The sequence below is a fragment of the Rhodnius prolixus genome, unplaced genomic scaffold (assembly GCF_049639745.1).
Source record: "Rhodnius prolixus isolate KJV_2025 unplaced genomic scaffold, Rpr scaffold_6, whole genome shotgun sequence".
NCBI lineage: Eukaryota > Metazoa > Arthropoda > Insecta > Hemiptera > Reduviidae > Rhodnius > Rhodnius prolixus.
This window is the reverse complement of record NW_027411634.1, coordinates 42,582,079-42,597,488: the sequence shown is the minus strand read 5'-3', so window position 1 is coordinate 42,597,488 and position 15,410 is coordinate 42,582,079. Positions and strand designations below refer to the sequence as shown.

The 15,410-nt window shown below is 30.9% G+C and overlaps 1 protein-coding gene across 1 annotated transcript in view; it reads right to left on the bottom strand.

Moving 5' to 3' along the window:
* Positions 1 to 15,386, bottom strand: part of LOC141460962 (heat shock protein 60A-like) — a 38,149-nt gene extending 22,763 nt beyond the window's left edge. The window contains exons 1-12 of the mRNA XM_074141489.1: positions 15,368 to 15,386; positions 14,920 to 15,165; positions 13,606 to 13,782; positions 13,458 to 13,533; positions 13,219 to 13,367; positions 12,538 to 12,661; positions 12,137 to 12,305; positions 11,838 to 11,929; positions 11,457 to 11,569; positions 11,220 to 11,375; positions 10,376 to 10,532; positions 10,214 to 10,302 (exon numbers count right to left, since the gene is read on the bottom strand). Coding sequence (XP_073997590.1) covers positions 10,214 to 10,302; positions 10,376 to 10,532; positions 11,220 to 11,375; positions 11,457 to 11,569; positions 11,838 to 11,929; positions 12,137 to 12,305; positions 12,538 to 12,661; positions 13,219 to 13,367; positions 13,458 to 13,533; positions 13,606 to 13,782; positions 14,920 to 15,108 — 1,491 coding nt within the window. The 5' untranslated portion in view covers positions 15,109 to 15,165; positions 15,368 to 15,386. The remainder of the gene's footprint in view (positions 1 to 10,213; positions 10,303 to 10,375; positions 10,533 to 11,219; positions 11,376 to 11,456; positions 11,570 to 11,837; positions 11,930 to 12,136; positions 12,306 to 12,537; positions 12,662 to 13,218; positions 13,368 to 13,457; positions 13,534 to 13,605; positions 13,783 to 14,919; positions 15,166 to 15,367) is intronic.
* Positions 15,387 to 15,410: the final 24 nt, after the last annotated feature.

Below are 15,410 nucleotides of genomic sequence, written 5' to 3'. Positions count from 1 at the left end.
AATCTGATCAGTAGGAAACGAAAAATTGAGCGTTTACTTTAAAACTATGAAAACTTTAACTTCAAATATCTCGTAAACTACTCGTTCGTTTTGGTTTCTATTTTACCAGTATATGTAGAATAGTATTGTGTACAAATGAGTAAAATACCGTAATAATCTGATCAGTAGGAAACGAGTAATTGAGCCTTAAAGTTTGGTTTACTTTAAAACGATGAAAACTTTAACTTCAAATATCTCGTAAACTACACGTTCGTTTTGGTTTCTATTTTACCAGTATATGTAGAATAGTATTGTGTACAAATGAGTAAAATACCGTAATAATCTGATCAGTAGGATACGAGAAATTGAGCGTTAAAATTTGGTTTACTTTAAAACTATGAAAACTTTAACTTCAAATATCTCGTAAACTACACGTTCGTTTTGGTTTCTATTTTACCAGTATATGTAGAATAGTATTGTGTACAAATGAGTAAAATACCGTAATAATCTGATCAGTAGGAAGAGAGATATTGAGCGTTTACTTTTAAACTATGAAAACTTTAACTTAAAATATCTCGTAAACTACTCGTTCGTTTTGGTTTACATTTTACCAGTATATGTAGAATAGTATTGTGTACAAATGAGTAAAATACCGTAATAATCTGATCAGTAGGAAACGAGATATTGAGCGTTTAAGTTTGGTTTACTTTAAAACTATGAAAACTTTAACTTCAAATATCTCGTAAACTACTCGTTCGTTTTGGTTTACATTTTACCAGTATATGTAGAGTAGTATTGTGTACAAATGAGTAAAATACCGTAATAATTTGATCAGTAGGAAACGAGAAATTGAGCGTTAAAATTTGGTTTACTTTAAAACTATGAAAACTTTAACTTCAAATATCTCGTAAACTACTCGTTCGTTTTGGTTTCTATTTTACCAGTATATGTAGAATAGTATTGTGTACAAATGAGTAAAATACCGTAATAATCTGATCAGTAGGAAACGAGAAATTGAGCGTTAAAGTTTGGTTGACTTTAAAACTATGAAAACTTTAACTTCAAATATCTCGTAAACTACTCGTTCGTTTTGGTTTCTATTTTACCAGTACATGTAGAATAGTATTGTGTACAAATGAGTAAAATACCGTAATAATCTGATCAGTAGGAAACGAGATATTGAGCGTTTAAGTTTGGTTTACTTTAAAACTATGAAAACTTTAACTTCAAATATCTCGTAAACTACTCGTTCGTTTTGGTTTACATTTTACCAGTATATGTAGAATAGTATTGTGTACAAATGAGTAAAATACCGTAATAATCTGATCAGTAGGATACGAGAAATTGAGCGTTAAAGTTTGGTTTACTTTAAAACTATGAAAACTTTAACTTCAAATATCTCGTAAACTACACGTTCGTTTTGGTTTCTATTTTACCAGTATATGTAGAATAGTATTGTGTACAAATGAGTAAAATACCGTAATAATCTGATCAGTAGGAAACGAGATATTGAGCGTTTACTTTTAAACTACGAAAACTTTAACTTCAAATATCTCGTAAACTACTCGTTCGTTTTGGTTTACATTTTACCAGTATATGTAGAATAGTATTGTGAACAACTGCGTAAAATACCGTAATAATCTGATCAGTAGGAAGAGAGATATTGAGCGTTTACTTTTAAACTATGAAAACTTTAACTTCAAATATCTCGTAAACTACTCGTTCGTTTTGGTTTCTATTTTACCAGTATATGTAGAATAGTATTGTGTACAAATGAGTAAAATACCGTAATAATCTGATCAGTAGGAAACGAGTAATTGAGCCTTAAAGTTTGGTTTACTTTAAAACTATGAAAACTTTAACTTCAAATATCTCGTAAACTACACGTTCGTTTTGGTTTCTATTTTACCAGTATATGTAGAATAGTATTGTGTACAAATGAGTAAAATACCGTAATAATCTGATCAGTAGGATACGAGAAATTGAGCGTTAAAATTTGGTTTACTTTAAAACTATGAAAACTTTAACTTCAAATATCTCGTAAACTACACGTTCGTTTTGGTTTCTATTTTACCAGTATATGTAGAATAGTATTGTGTACAAATGAGTAAAATACCGTAATAATCTGATCAGTAGGAAGAGAGATATTGAGCGTTTACTTTTAAACTATGAAAACTTTAACTTCAAATATCTCGTAAACTACTCGTTCGTTTTGGTTTACATTTTACCAGTATATGTAGAATAGTATTGTGTACAAATGAGTAAAATACCGTAATAATCTGATCAGTAGGAAACGAGATATTGAGCGTTTAAGTTTGGTTTACTTTAAAACTATGAAAACTTTAACTTCAAATATCTCGTAAACTACTCGTTCGTTTTGGTTTATATTTTACCAGTATATGTAGAGTAGTATTGTGTACAAATGAGTAAAATACCGTAATAATTTGATCAGTAGGAAACGAGAAATTGAGCGTTAAAATTTGGTTTACTTTAAAACTATGAAAACTTTAACTTCAAATATCTCGTAAACTACTCGTTCGTTTTGGTTTCTATTTTACCAGTATATGTAGAATAGTATTGTGTACAAATGAGTAAAATACCGTAATAATCTGATCAGTAGGAAACGAGAAATTGAGCGTTAAAGTTTGGTTGACTTTAAAACTATGAAAACTTTAACTTCAAATATCTCGTAAACTACTCGTTCGTTTTGGTTTCTATTTTACCAGTACATGTAGAATAGTATTGTGTACAAATGAGTAAAATACCGTAATAATCTGATCAGTAGGAAACGAGATATTGAGCGTTTAAGTTTGGTTTACTTTAAAACTATAAAAACTTTAACTTCAATATCTCGTAAACTACTCGTTCGTTTTGGTTTACATTTTACCAGTATATGTAGAATAGTATTGTGTACAAATGAGTAAAATACCGTAATAATCTGATCAGTAGGATACGAGAAATTGAGCGTTTACTTTTAAACTACGAAAACTTTAACTTCAAATATCTCGTAAACTACTCGTTCGTTTTGGTTTACATTTTACCAGTATATGTAGAATAGTATTGTGAACAAATGCGTAAAATACCGTAATAATCTGATCAGTAGGAAGAGAGATATTGAGCGTTTACTTTTAAACTATGAAAACTTTAACTTCAAATATCTCGTAAACTACTCGTTCGTTTTGGTTTCTATTTTACCAGTATATGTAGAATAGTATTGTGTACAAATGAGTAAAATACCGTAATAATCTGATCAGTAGGAAACGAGATATTGAGCGTTTAAGTTTGGTTTACTTTAAAACTATGAAAACTTTAACTTCAAATATATCGTAAACTACACGTTCGTTTTGGTTTCTATTTTACCAGTATATGTAGAATAGTATTGTGTACAAATGAGTAAAATACCGTAATAATCTGATCAGTAGGAAACGAGATATTGAGCGTTTAAGTTTGGTTTACTTTAAAACTATGAAAACTTCAACTTCAAATATCTCGTAAACTACACGTTCGTTTTGGTTTCTATTTCACCAGTATATGTAGAATAGTATTGTGTACAAATGAGTAAAATACCGTAATAATCTGATCAGTAGGAAACGAGATATTGAGCGTTTAAGTTTGGTTTACTTTAAAACTATGAAAACTTTAACTTCAAATATTTCGTAAACTACACGTTCGTTTTGGTTTCTATTTTACCCAGTATATGTAGAATGGTATTGTGTACAAATGAGTAAAATACCGTAATAATCTGATCAGTAGGAAACGAGAAATTGAGCGTTTACTTTAAAACTATGAAAACTTTAACTTCAAATATCTCGTAAACTACTCGTTCGTTTTGGTTTCTATTTTACCAGTATATGTAGAATAGTATTGTGTACAAATGAGTAAAATACCGTAATAATCTGATCAGTAGGAAACGAGTAATTGAGCCTTAAAGTTTGGATTACTTTAAAACTATGAAAACTTTAACTTCAAATATCTCGTAAACTACACGTTCGTTTTGGTTTCTATTTTACCAGTATATGTAGAATAGTATTGTGTACAAATGAGTAAAATACCGTAATAATCTGATCAGTAGGATACGGAGAAATTGAGCGTTAAAATTTGGTTTACTTTAAAACTATGAAAACTTTAACTTCAAATATCTCGTAAACTACACGTTCGTTTTGGTTTCTATTTTACCAGTATATGTAGAATAGTATTGTGTACCAATGAGTAAAATACCGTAATAATCTGATCAGTAGGAAGAGAGATATTGAGCGTTTACTTTTAAACTATGAAAACTTTAACTTCAAATATCTCGTAAACTACTCGTTCGTTTTGGTTTACATTTTACCAGTATATGTAGAATAGTATTGTGTACAAATGAGTAAAATACCGTAATAATCTGATCAGTAGGAAACGAGATATTGAGCGTTTAAGTTTGGTTTACTTTAAAACTATGAAAACATTAACTTCAAATATCTCGTAAACTACACGTTCGTTTTGGTTTACATTTTACCAGTATATGTAGAGTAGTATTGTGTACAAATGAGTAAAATACCGTAATAATTTGATCAGTAGGAAACGAGAAATTGAGCGTTAAAATTTGGTTTACTTTAAAACTATGAAAACTTTAACTTCAAATATCTCGTAAACTACTCCTTCGTTTTGGTTTCTATTTTACCAGTATATGTAGAATAGTATTGTGTACAAATGAGTAAAATACCGTAATAATCTGATCAGTAGGAAACGAGAAATTGAGCGTTAAAGTTTGGTTGACTTTAAAACTATGAAAACTTTAACTTCAAATATCTCGTAAACTACTCGTTCGTTTTGGTTTCTATTTTACCAGTACATGTAGAATAGTATTGTGTACAAATGAGTAAAATACCGTAATAATCTGATCAGTAGGAAACGAGATATTGAGCGTTTAAGTTTGGTTTACTTTAAAACTATGAAAACTTTAACTTCAAATATCTCGTAAACTACTCGTTCATTTTGGTTTACATTTTACCAGTATATGTAGAATAGTATTGTGTACAAATGAGTAAAATACCGTAATAATCTGATCAGTAGGATACGAGAAATTGAGCGTTAATGTTTGGTTTACTTTAAAACTATGAAAACTTTAACTTCAAATATCTCGTAAACTACACGTTCGTTTTGGTTTCTATTTTACCAGTATATGTAGAATAGTATTGTGTACAAATGAGTAAAATACCGTAATAATCTGATCAGTAGGAAACGAGATATTGAGCGTTTAAGTTTGGTTTACTTTAAAACTATGAAAACTTTAACTTCAAATATCTCGTAAACTACTCGTTCGTTTTGGTTTCTATTTTACCAGTATATGTAGAATAGTATTGTGTACAAATGAGTAAAATACCGTAATAATCTGATCAGTAGGAAACGAGATATTGAGCGTTTAAGTTTGGTTTACTTTAAAACTATGAAAACTTTAACTTCAAATATCTCGTAAACTACTCGTTCGTTTTGGTTTACATTTTACCAGTATATGTAGAATAGTATTGTGTACAAATGAGTAAAATACCGTAATAATCTGATCAGTAGGATACGAGAAATTGAGCGTTAAAGTTTGGTTTACTTTAAAACTATGAAAACTTTAACTTCAAATATCTCGTAAACTACTCGTTCGTTTTGGTTTACATTTTACCAGTATATGTAGAATAGTATTGTGTACAAATGAGTAAAATACCGTAATAATCTGATCAGTAGGATACGAGAAATTGAGCGTTAAAGTTTGGTTTACTTTAAAACTATGAAAACTTTAACTTCAAATATCTCGTAAACTACACGTTCGTTTTGGTTTCTATTTTACCAGTATATGTAGAATAGTATTGTGTACAAATGAGTAAAATACCGTAATAATCTGATGAGTAGGAAGAGAGATATTGAGCGTTTACTTTTAAACTACGAAAACTTTAACTTCAAATATCTCGTAAACTACTCGTTCGTTTTGGTTTACATTTTACCAGTATATGTAGAATAGTATTGTGAACAAATGCGTAAAATACCGTAATAATCTGATCAGTAGGAAGAGAGATATTGAGCGTTTACTTTTAAACTATGAAAACTTTAACTTCAAATATCTCGTAAACTACTCGTTCGTTTTGGTTTCTATTTTACCAGTATATGTAGAATAGTATTGTGTACAAATGAGTAAAATACCGTAATAATCTGATCAGTAGGAAACGAGATATTGAGCGTTTAAGTTTGGTTTACTTTAAAACTATGAAAACTTTAACTTCAAATATCTCGTAAACTACTCGTTCGTTTTGGTTTCTATTTTACCAGTATATGTAGAATAGTATTGTGTACAAATGAGTAAAATACCGTAATAATCTGATCAGTAGGAAACGAGAAATTGAGCGTTAAAGTTTAGTTGACTTTAAAACTATGAAAACTTTAACTTCAAATATCTCGTAAACTACTCGTTCGTTTTGGTTTCTATTTTACCAGTACATGTAGAATAGTATTGTGTACAAATGAGTAAAATACCGTAATAATCTGATCAGTAGGAAACGAGATATTGAGCGTTTAAGTTTGGTTTACTTTAAAACTATGAAAACTTTAACTTCAAATATCTCGTAAACTACTCGTTCATTTTGGTTTACATTTTACCAGTATATGTAGAATAGTATTGTGTACAAATGAGTAAAATACCGTAATAATCTGATCAGTAGGATACGAGAAATTGAGCGTTAATGTTTGGTTTACTTTAAAACTATGAAAACTTTAACTTCAAATATCTCGTAAACTACACGTTCGTTTTGGTTTCTATTTTACCAGTATATGTAGAATAGTATTGTGTACAAATGAGTAAAATACCGTAATAATCTGATCAGTAGGAAACGAGATATTGAGCGTTTAAGTTTGGTTTACTTTAAAACTATGAAAACTTTAACTTCAAATATCTCGTAAACTACTCGTTCGTTTTGGTTTACATTTTACCAGTATATGTAGAATAGTATTGTGTACAAATGAGTAAAATACCGTAATAATCTGATCAGTAGGATACGAGAAATTGAGCGTTAAAGTTTGGTTTACTTTAAAACTATGAAAACTTTAACTTCAAATATCTCGTAAACTACACGTTCGTTTTGGTTTCTATTTTACCAGTATATGTAGAATAGTATTGTGTACAAATGAGTAAAATACCGTAATAATCTGATGAGTAGGAAGAGAGATATTGAGCGTTTACTTTTAAACTACGAAAACTTTAACTTCAAATATCTCGTAAACTACTCGTTCGTTTTGGTTTACATTTTACCAGTATATGTAGAATAGTATTGTGAACAAATGCGTAAAATACCGTAATAATCTGATCAGTAGGAAGAGAGATATTGAGCGTTTACTTTTAAACTATGAAAACTTTAACTTCAAATATCTCGTAAACTACTCGTTCGTTTTGGTTTCTATTTTACCAGTATATGTAGAATAGTATTGTGTACAAATGAGTAAAATACCGTAATAATCTGATCAGTAGGAAACGAGATATTGAGCGTTTAAGTTTGGTTTACTTTAAAACTATGAAAACTTTAACTTCAAATATCTCGTAAACTACTCGTTCGTTTTGGTTTCTATTTTACCAGTATATGTAGAATAGTATTGTGTACAAATGAGTAAAATACCGTAATAATCTGATCAGTAGGAAACGAGATATTGAGCGTTTAAGTTTGGTTTACTTTAAAACTATGAAAATTTAACTTCAAATATCTCGTAAACTACTCGTTCGTTTTGGATTACATTTTACCAGTAGGTGTAGAATAGTATTGTGTACAAATGAGTAAAATACCGTAATAATCTGATCAGTAGGAAACGAGATATTGAGCGTTTAAGTTTGGTTTACTTTAAAACTATGAAAACTTTAACTTCAAATATATCGTAAACTACACGTTCGTTTTGGTTTCTATCTTACCAGTATATGTAGAATAGTATTGTGTACAAATGAGTAAAATACCGTAATAATCTGATCAGTAGGAAACGAGATATTGAGCGTTAAAGTTTGGTTTACTTTAAAACTATGAAAACTTTAACTTCAAATATCTCGTAAACTACACGTTCGTTTTGGTTTCTATTTTACCAGTATATGTAGAATAGTATTGTGTACAAATGAGTAAAATACCGTAATAATCTGATCAGTAGGAAGAGAGATATTGAGCGTTTACTTTTAAACTACGAAAACTTTAACTTCAAATATCTCGTAAACTACTCGTTCGTTTTGGTTTACATTTTACCAGTATATGTAGAATAGTATTGTGTACAAATGAGTAAAATACCGTAATAATCTGATCAGTAGGAAACGAGATATTGAGCGTTTAAGTTTGGTTTACTTTAAAACTATGAAAAATTTAACATCAAATATATCGTAAACTACACGTTCGTTTTGGTTTCTATTTTACCAGTATATGTAGAATAGTATTGTGTACAAATGAGTAAAATACCGTAATAATCTGATCAGTAGGAAACGAGAAATTGAGCGTTAAAGTTTGGTTTACTTTAAAACTATGAAAACTTTAACTTCAAATATCTCGTAAACTACTCGTTTGTTTTGGTTTCTATTTTACCAGTATATGTAGAATAGTATTGTGTACAAATGAGTAAAATACCGTAATAATCTGATCAGTAGGAAACGAGAAATTGAGCGTTAAAATTTGGTTTACTTTAAAACTATGAAAACTTTAACTTCAAATATCTCGTAAACTACACGTTCGTTTTGGTTTCTATTTTACTAGTATATGTAGAATAGTATTGTGTACTAATGAGTAAAATACCGTAATAATCTGATCAGTAGGAAACGAGATATTGATCGTTTAAGTTTGGTTTAGTTTAAAACTATGAAAACTTTAACTTCAAATATCTCGTAAACTACACGTTCGTTTTGGTTTCTATTTTACTAGTATATGTAGAATAGTATTGTGTACTAATGAGTAAAATACCGTAATAATCTGATCAGTAGGAAACGAGATATTGATCGTTTAAGTTTGGTTTAGTTTAAAACTATGAAAACTTTAACTTCAAATATCTCGTAAACTACACGTTCGTTTTGGTTTCTATTTTACCAGTATATGTAGAATAGTATTGTGTACAAATGAGTAAAATACCGTAATAATCTGATCAGTAGGAAACGAGAAATTGAGCGTTAAAATTTGGTTTACTTTAAAACTATGAAAACTTTAACTTCAAATATCTCGTAAACTACACGTTCGTTTTGGTTTCTATTTTACCAGTATATGTAGAATAGTATTGTGTACTAATGAGTAAAATACCGTAATAATCTGATCAGTAGGAAACGAGATATTGATCGTTTAGTTTGGTTTAGTTTAAAACTATGAAAACTTTAACTTCAAATATCTCGTAAACTACACGTTCGTTTTGGTTTCTATTTCACCAGTATATGTAGAATAGTATTGTGTACAAATGAGTAAAATACCGTAATAATCTGATCAGTAGGAAACGAGATATTGATCGTTTAAGTTTGGTTTAGTTTAAAACTATGAAAACTTTAACTTCAAATATCTCGTAAACTACACGTTCGTTTTGGTTTCTATTTTACCAGTATATGTAGAATAGTATTGTGTACAAATGAGTAAAATACCGTAATAATCTGATCAGTAGGAAACGAGAAATTGAGCGTTAAAATTTGGTTTACTTTAAAACTATGAAAACTTTAACTTCAAATATCTCGTAAACTACACGTTCGTTTTGGTTTCTATTTTACCAGTATATGTAGAATAGTATTGTGTACTAATGAGTAAAATACCGTAATAATCTGATCAGTAGGAAACGAGATATTGATCGTTTAAGTTTGGTTTAGTTTAAAACTATGAAAACTTTAACTTCAAATATCTCGTAAACTACACGTTCGTTTTGGTTTCTATTTCACCAGTATATGTAGAATAGTATTGTGTACAAATGAGTAAAATACCGTAATAATCTGATCAGTAGGAAACGAGATATTGAGCGTTTAAGTTTGGTTTACTTTAAAACTATGAAAACTTTAACTTCAAATATCTCGTAAACTATTCGTTCGTTTTGGTTGACGTTTTGACCAGTATATGTAGAATAGTATTGTGTATAAATGAGTAAAATATTGTAATAATTTGATCAGGAGGAAGAGAGTTTGGTTTACTTTAACACTGAAAACTTGATAGTATCCAAATGTGTCTAGCTCAAATTGTAGTGAGCGAATGAAATTGTATCGTGTGATTAAAAAAAAAGTAAAAGGAGCACTTACCGTCTCTGTTACGATGCTACCGCAGGCGCCTGCGTTCTCGGCGATCATGTAACAAGGTACATGAAGACATCTCTTCACTACTTCTACACCTGAAATATAGAATTGAAATTATTAAATAGTGTATAAGTTTGATCCGATTGATATGTTCTACAAAATAATTACCTAATTTTTGATCAGAATTTTCCATCTTCATTTGGTCCAGTACTTTACGGCATCGGATCAAGGCTGTGCCCCCGCCGGCTACAATGCCCTCTTCAATAGCCGCTTTGGTCGCGTTCAAAGCGTCAGTCACTCGGTCTTTTTTCTCACCGCGATCAAACTGTGCCAACAGTTTCAGCCTGTTATTGCTTAAAGACTTAACTGAACTAACGAATTTCAAATTATGCAAAGTTTAACATTTCATCTGAATATCTATCTGCGTTCGATATTCTATCGGACAATCGATTCTTCTTGCGATATCCAGTCGAAATATAAAGTTTTATCTTTATGAATTTGGGTGGTGGTGGTGGGGGGGGGGGGGGGTTGAGATGTTTTGTTCACTCACAAATACTATGTTTAGACTTTTTTCAAAAACCATGGTTTCGCATTCAGGAAACTTTAAAACGGCTTTCTGTTGAATATTTTAAACTATAAACTTGTCAAAGTCGCTTAACTTTTCTAAATTCTTTGCGGAATTTATTTTTGCTTTTGTGTGCAACCACACTGTAACCATCAATCTAGGTTATTTTGTACCGCCTCGTCGCAGTTTTCCAAATTAACATTTTATTTTATTTAGCTTTCTTGAACGATACTTAATGATGACAAAAGAACTATTAATTACGTTCAAACCAGTGTTGCCGTACAGTGTACGAAATGTGGATTAAATTTTGCGTTCAATTTTAACTGGGGTTGTGCAACCTGTGCACTAACCCAGGGCCTGACATAAGTCGCTACTTAGGGGATACTAAATCTATTTGAGAATTAAACACCAGGCTTTCTTTAAATTCAACTAGTTTCCTGGACTTACATCAGTCTGGCCGCCCACGCAAATGATCGCTACTCCAGACGATAGCCGACCTCTTCGCTCCTCTAAGTTTTCCTTCAGGATATCGTTCTTGGCTTGCTCGCTCAGATAATCAATCATTTGCAAACGTTTTTCAATCAACTGTTTCTTACCTTTTCCCTAAAAAAAAAAAAAAAGTCAAGAAATGTTTATGATTTTAGAACTTCCGAGCTAGGTCATATTATTAAATGATTGAATTACCTTCAAGAAGATGGTATCGTCTTTAGTTATGATCACTTCTCCGGCTTCGCCTAAATGATCCTCGGTTAGATCGCTTAGTCCTAGGGCAGCTTCATCATCAAACACTGTACCGCCTTTCAATAAACATATTTTAAAATTTAAAACAAAACCAAAAAATTGACAAATTTTATTGAAGGCGTTATGACTCTTTTAGCTGGAGATTTTGGGCAACCTTTCCGCCATGGCCAGAAACATCTTTTGTGTTAGTCTTAGGTATCAACTATTCACTTTAATACATAAATTTTAAATGAATAATTTTCTCATTTAGTTATGATGTACAGTTTTACAAAATGGTTAATGTCAGTAAGAATTAACTATGGTGTGTTCAGCAACGAAACGTACCTGTAGCGACAGCCATATCCCTGAGAGATTCCACTCGGCCTTGAGCATATCCTGGACTAGTGACAGCGCACACTTGCAGACCGTGGTCAATCCTATAATCAGCCACTTGTTAATTCGCTATGACCACTAAACTATTTAATAAAGCAAAATGTAATCATAAAGATTCGTCATATCATAAAGACATGGTTACTGTCTATACATATCGAACAGATTCACTAGCTGCTGCTACAGAATTCTGAGTGATCTTGTTGAATTTCCTGCTCGAAAATAAAATAAAATAAAATCGATACTTAACATACTTGTTGACAATTAACGTGGTAAGTGCATCGCCGCTTATCTCGTCAGCCACTATTACCAGGGGTCGTTTCTTCTTTACACACAATTCCAGAGAATGTAGTAATGAACTGATTTGTGTAATTTTACCATTTGAAAACAGGATGAAAGCATTCTTGAAATGTACTTTTTTTTCTGTAATTATTATTACATGTTAGAAGCATGCAAATATTTGTTGAATTTAGATTCATTTGCCTAAAATTGGAAGGAGATTTGTATTTTCACTACAATTACAATTGTATAGGAATTGAAATTTTGTTGGGCGCGTTATAATTAATTTTGAAAATGAAAGTAACAGTTGAAAGGGCTAAACTCCGTAGCAGTTGTTGCACAATAGATCTTGAAATAGATCAAGTTTACGAGTTACCTTTTTTATTGTTAATGAAGTAAGGCGAGACATAGCCACTTTCAAATTGCATCCCTCTGATCATCTCAATTTGATCATAGCCAGCTTTACCCTCGTTTACAAGTATAACGCCCTTTCTTCCAACCTGTCAAATTTAAATTGAATTTATGTTATTTACTTTCAAATTCTGTCTAAAATTGATTGATTGGTTGTCCGAAGTATGCGTGCATGTAATAAAATCAAGTTTATTTAAGCCTTAGAAATCCAAAATTGGGCACCGTTCTAAGGTGAATACATATTTCTTCTACAACACCTGATAAATTAATCTGCCTTCTAACGAGCTCTGAATCGTGGCGTCGTATTCATCAGCTGAATGTATTGTCCTTCAACTTTCAGCAAAAATCTGAAACTGTAGTTTCCACAAGTTGTAAGTTCGCTTCCGTAAGTTGGTTCTTGCTGCTGTCACCTATCGTTGCTATTTTTGAACGTATAAATTCAGTTGGTTTTAAGTTTCCTACTGCTTTTTGGAAGAAGTTACACCCTTAATCGGTACTAATTGCGCCCCTGCCTACACTAAGTTTGTCCAAAAGTAATAAAATGCTTTGCATACATGGAGAATGTTAGTAACTCATCCGGAGTCAGCAATTTACCAACCATACGTAGTAATTAGCATAAATAACTTGAATTTATTGTTTCATTAACCTTATCCATGGCCTCTGCAATCAGCTCACCTATACTGCTATCTCCATTCGCTGATATTTTAGCAACTTGTAATATTTCTTCACGTGTCGCTACAGTTTTTGACATCTGCAAGAGATGTTCCTGCGCAACATCCACTGCCATCATCATGCCTTAGAGTACATGAAATATTATTTTATTTTATTCTTGAGGAATAAATATTTGCAGGTATTGGTTCATTAAAAGAAAAACAAAAAACATACCACGTCTTATTTCTATCGGATTTGCGCCCTTATCGATTATGTTGATTCCTTCCTTTGCAATCGCTCTGGCCAACACCTTTATAAAGAACACTTATTTGGAGATAATTTTATCGCCACAAATGTTTAAACATAATGTTTCCGCTCTTACCGTGGCTGTGGTTGTTCCGTCACCTGCTTTTTTATTTGTGTTTTCAGCGAGTTCTTGTACTAGTTTAGCACCAACACTTAAGAAGCTATCCTTTAAATCGAGACTTTTTGCAACCGTAACGCCATCTTTTGTGATTTTAGGATAAGCTTTGTATTGTTCTAATATTACAAATCGTCCCTAAAAGTCATTTTAAATAATTAGCCAATAGGATAGTAATGAAAACATTCCTACAGTAAATTTATGGCCTGTTCGCCAGTGTAAGTGGGTAAATAATGAAAAGTAGAAGAATTTGGATTATTTAAGATCAGAAAAACGTGACTTGAAATCAAAATCTGTTTAACATACATACATAATAAGTACATACATTTTTTCCGATTACCTAACGTAAATCCGTACAGTATTTGCGAAATAAGGTTTTTCTGGTTGTTAAACACTAATTTTATGCTGAACAGAGAAGAATCATTTATCTTCAAATTAAAATTATGATCCGAGGGCAAAATGGCACATTTAAACTAACTCCTGTTGGCAAACTCGATCGAGTGTGATCAAGTTTTTTTTTTTTTTTAATTTTGTTCTTATGTTTTTGAACAAGAGTCGTAAACAAATATTACATTATTACATGCAAAGAAAAAATATATTTATATATTAGTATGTATAAAAATCTATTTATATACTCATATATAACTAGTAAAATAGCAGTGAGCCACAATAGATCCAAAGGGGTCGCAGTGGCGTAGGCCTTGAGGCCACCCTAGTCTAATCTAAAATAGCAGTGAAAGCAAGAAACCTTTCCAACGGTTGTAGAACTTTAAGAATAGTAAGGTTAGGTATTTGTTTATTGTTTTAATTTATATCATTGACTTTTACAGAACAATGTAGATATTGATGTGATTACTTATTGGTCTTTAATTTTGTATAAACATTCTATTTCACCAAGTCTATTCAAAAAATTTGTGTTAGCCAAGTCTTTATACTTTTTTACTTATGAGCAAATTCAATACATTTCAAATCTTTAGGTGAATACTACAATGATTTTCCCAGCTATAAATAAGATTCTGTTTTTTTTTCCTAAGTTCCAAGTTTTACGTGATGATTGTTTAAATTAATTACTCTTCAAAACTTTACTATTAATTTTCGTTCCAATTTGTACATTTCCTAAGAGTGCAGTGAAATAACGTGTATTGCCCTAATACCCATAAAGTATATTTCACTGGAAAAAAAACTTCCAAGCAAAAGTTATAAATCTTTGAGTTATACATAAATGTCTAGCTAACATCCAGAAGAGTTATTTAAGAGATAAAATGTGTGCATTACCTTGGGTCCTAAGGTAAGTCCGACAGCGTCTGCTATTAGATCCACTCCTCGCAGCATCATCTGTCTGGCGTTTGCACCAAATGTGATATCTTTAGCATTTCTTTTAGAAATTAAACTCATAAGCTTTGGACATTCTGGACACGTTAAAAACTTTGATACTCTGGTGAATGTTTCTATTCTGTAGAGCATTCTATTTTTAATAGGAAATATTTGTTTTAAAGTAAGTTCCGGTTATTTACTAGTTCTCTACAAAAAAAAAAAAAGGAAATTTTAAGAATGTAAATTTTAATAAGAACATATGATTCTACGAATTACTTAATAGAAAATCTGTTCAATAGATACGATAGACCCCTCTCATCAAATTAAGCTAAAATTTATGAGTTTTTTTAAAACTTCCCATTAAAGAATTTCGCAAAATTTTAACGTAATCCTTCGCACTTGCACTCACCCAAACTTCAATTTTAAGAATCCCTTTCCCCTCGTTTCCTCCA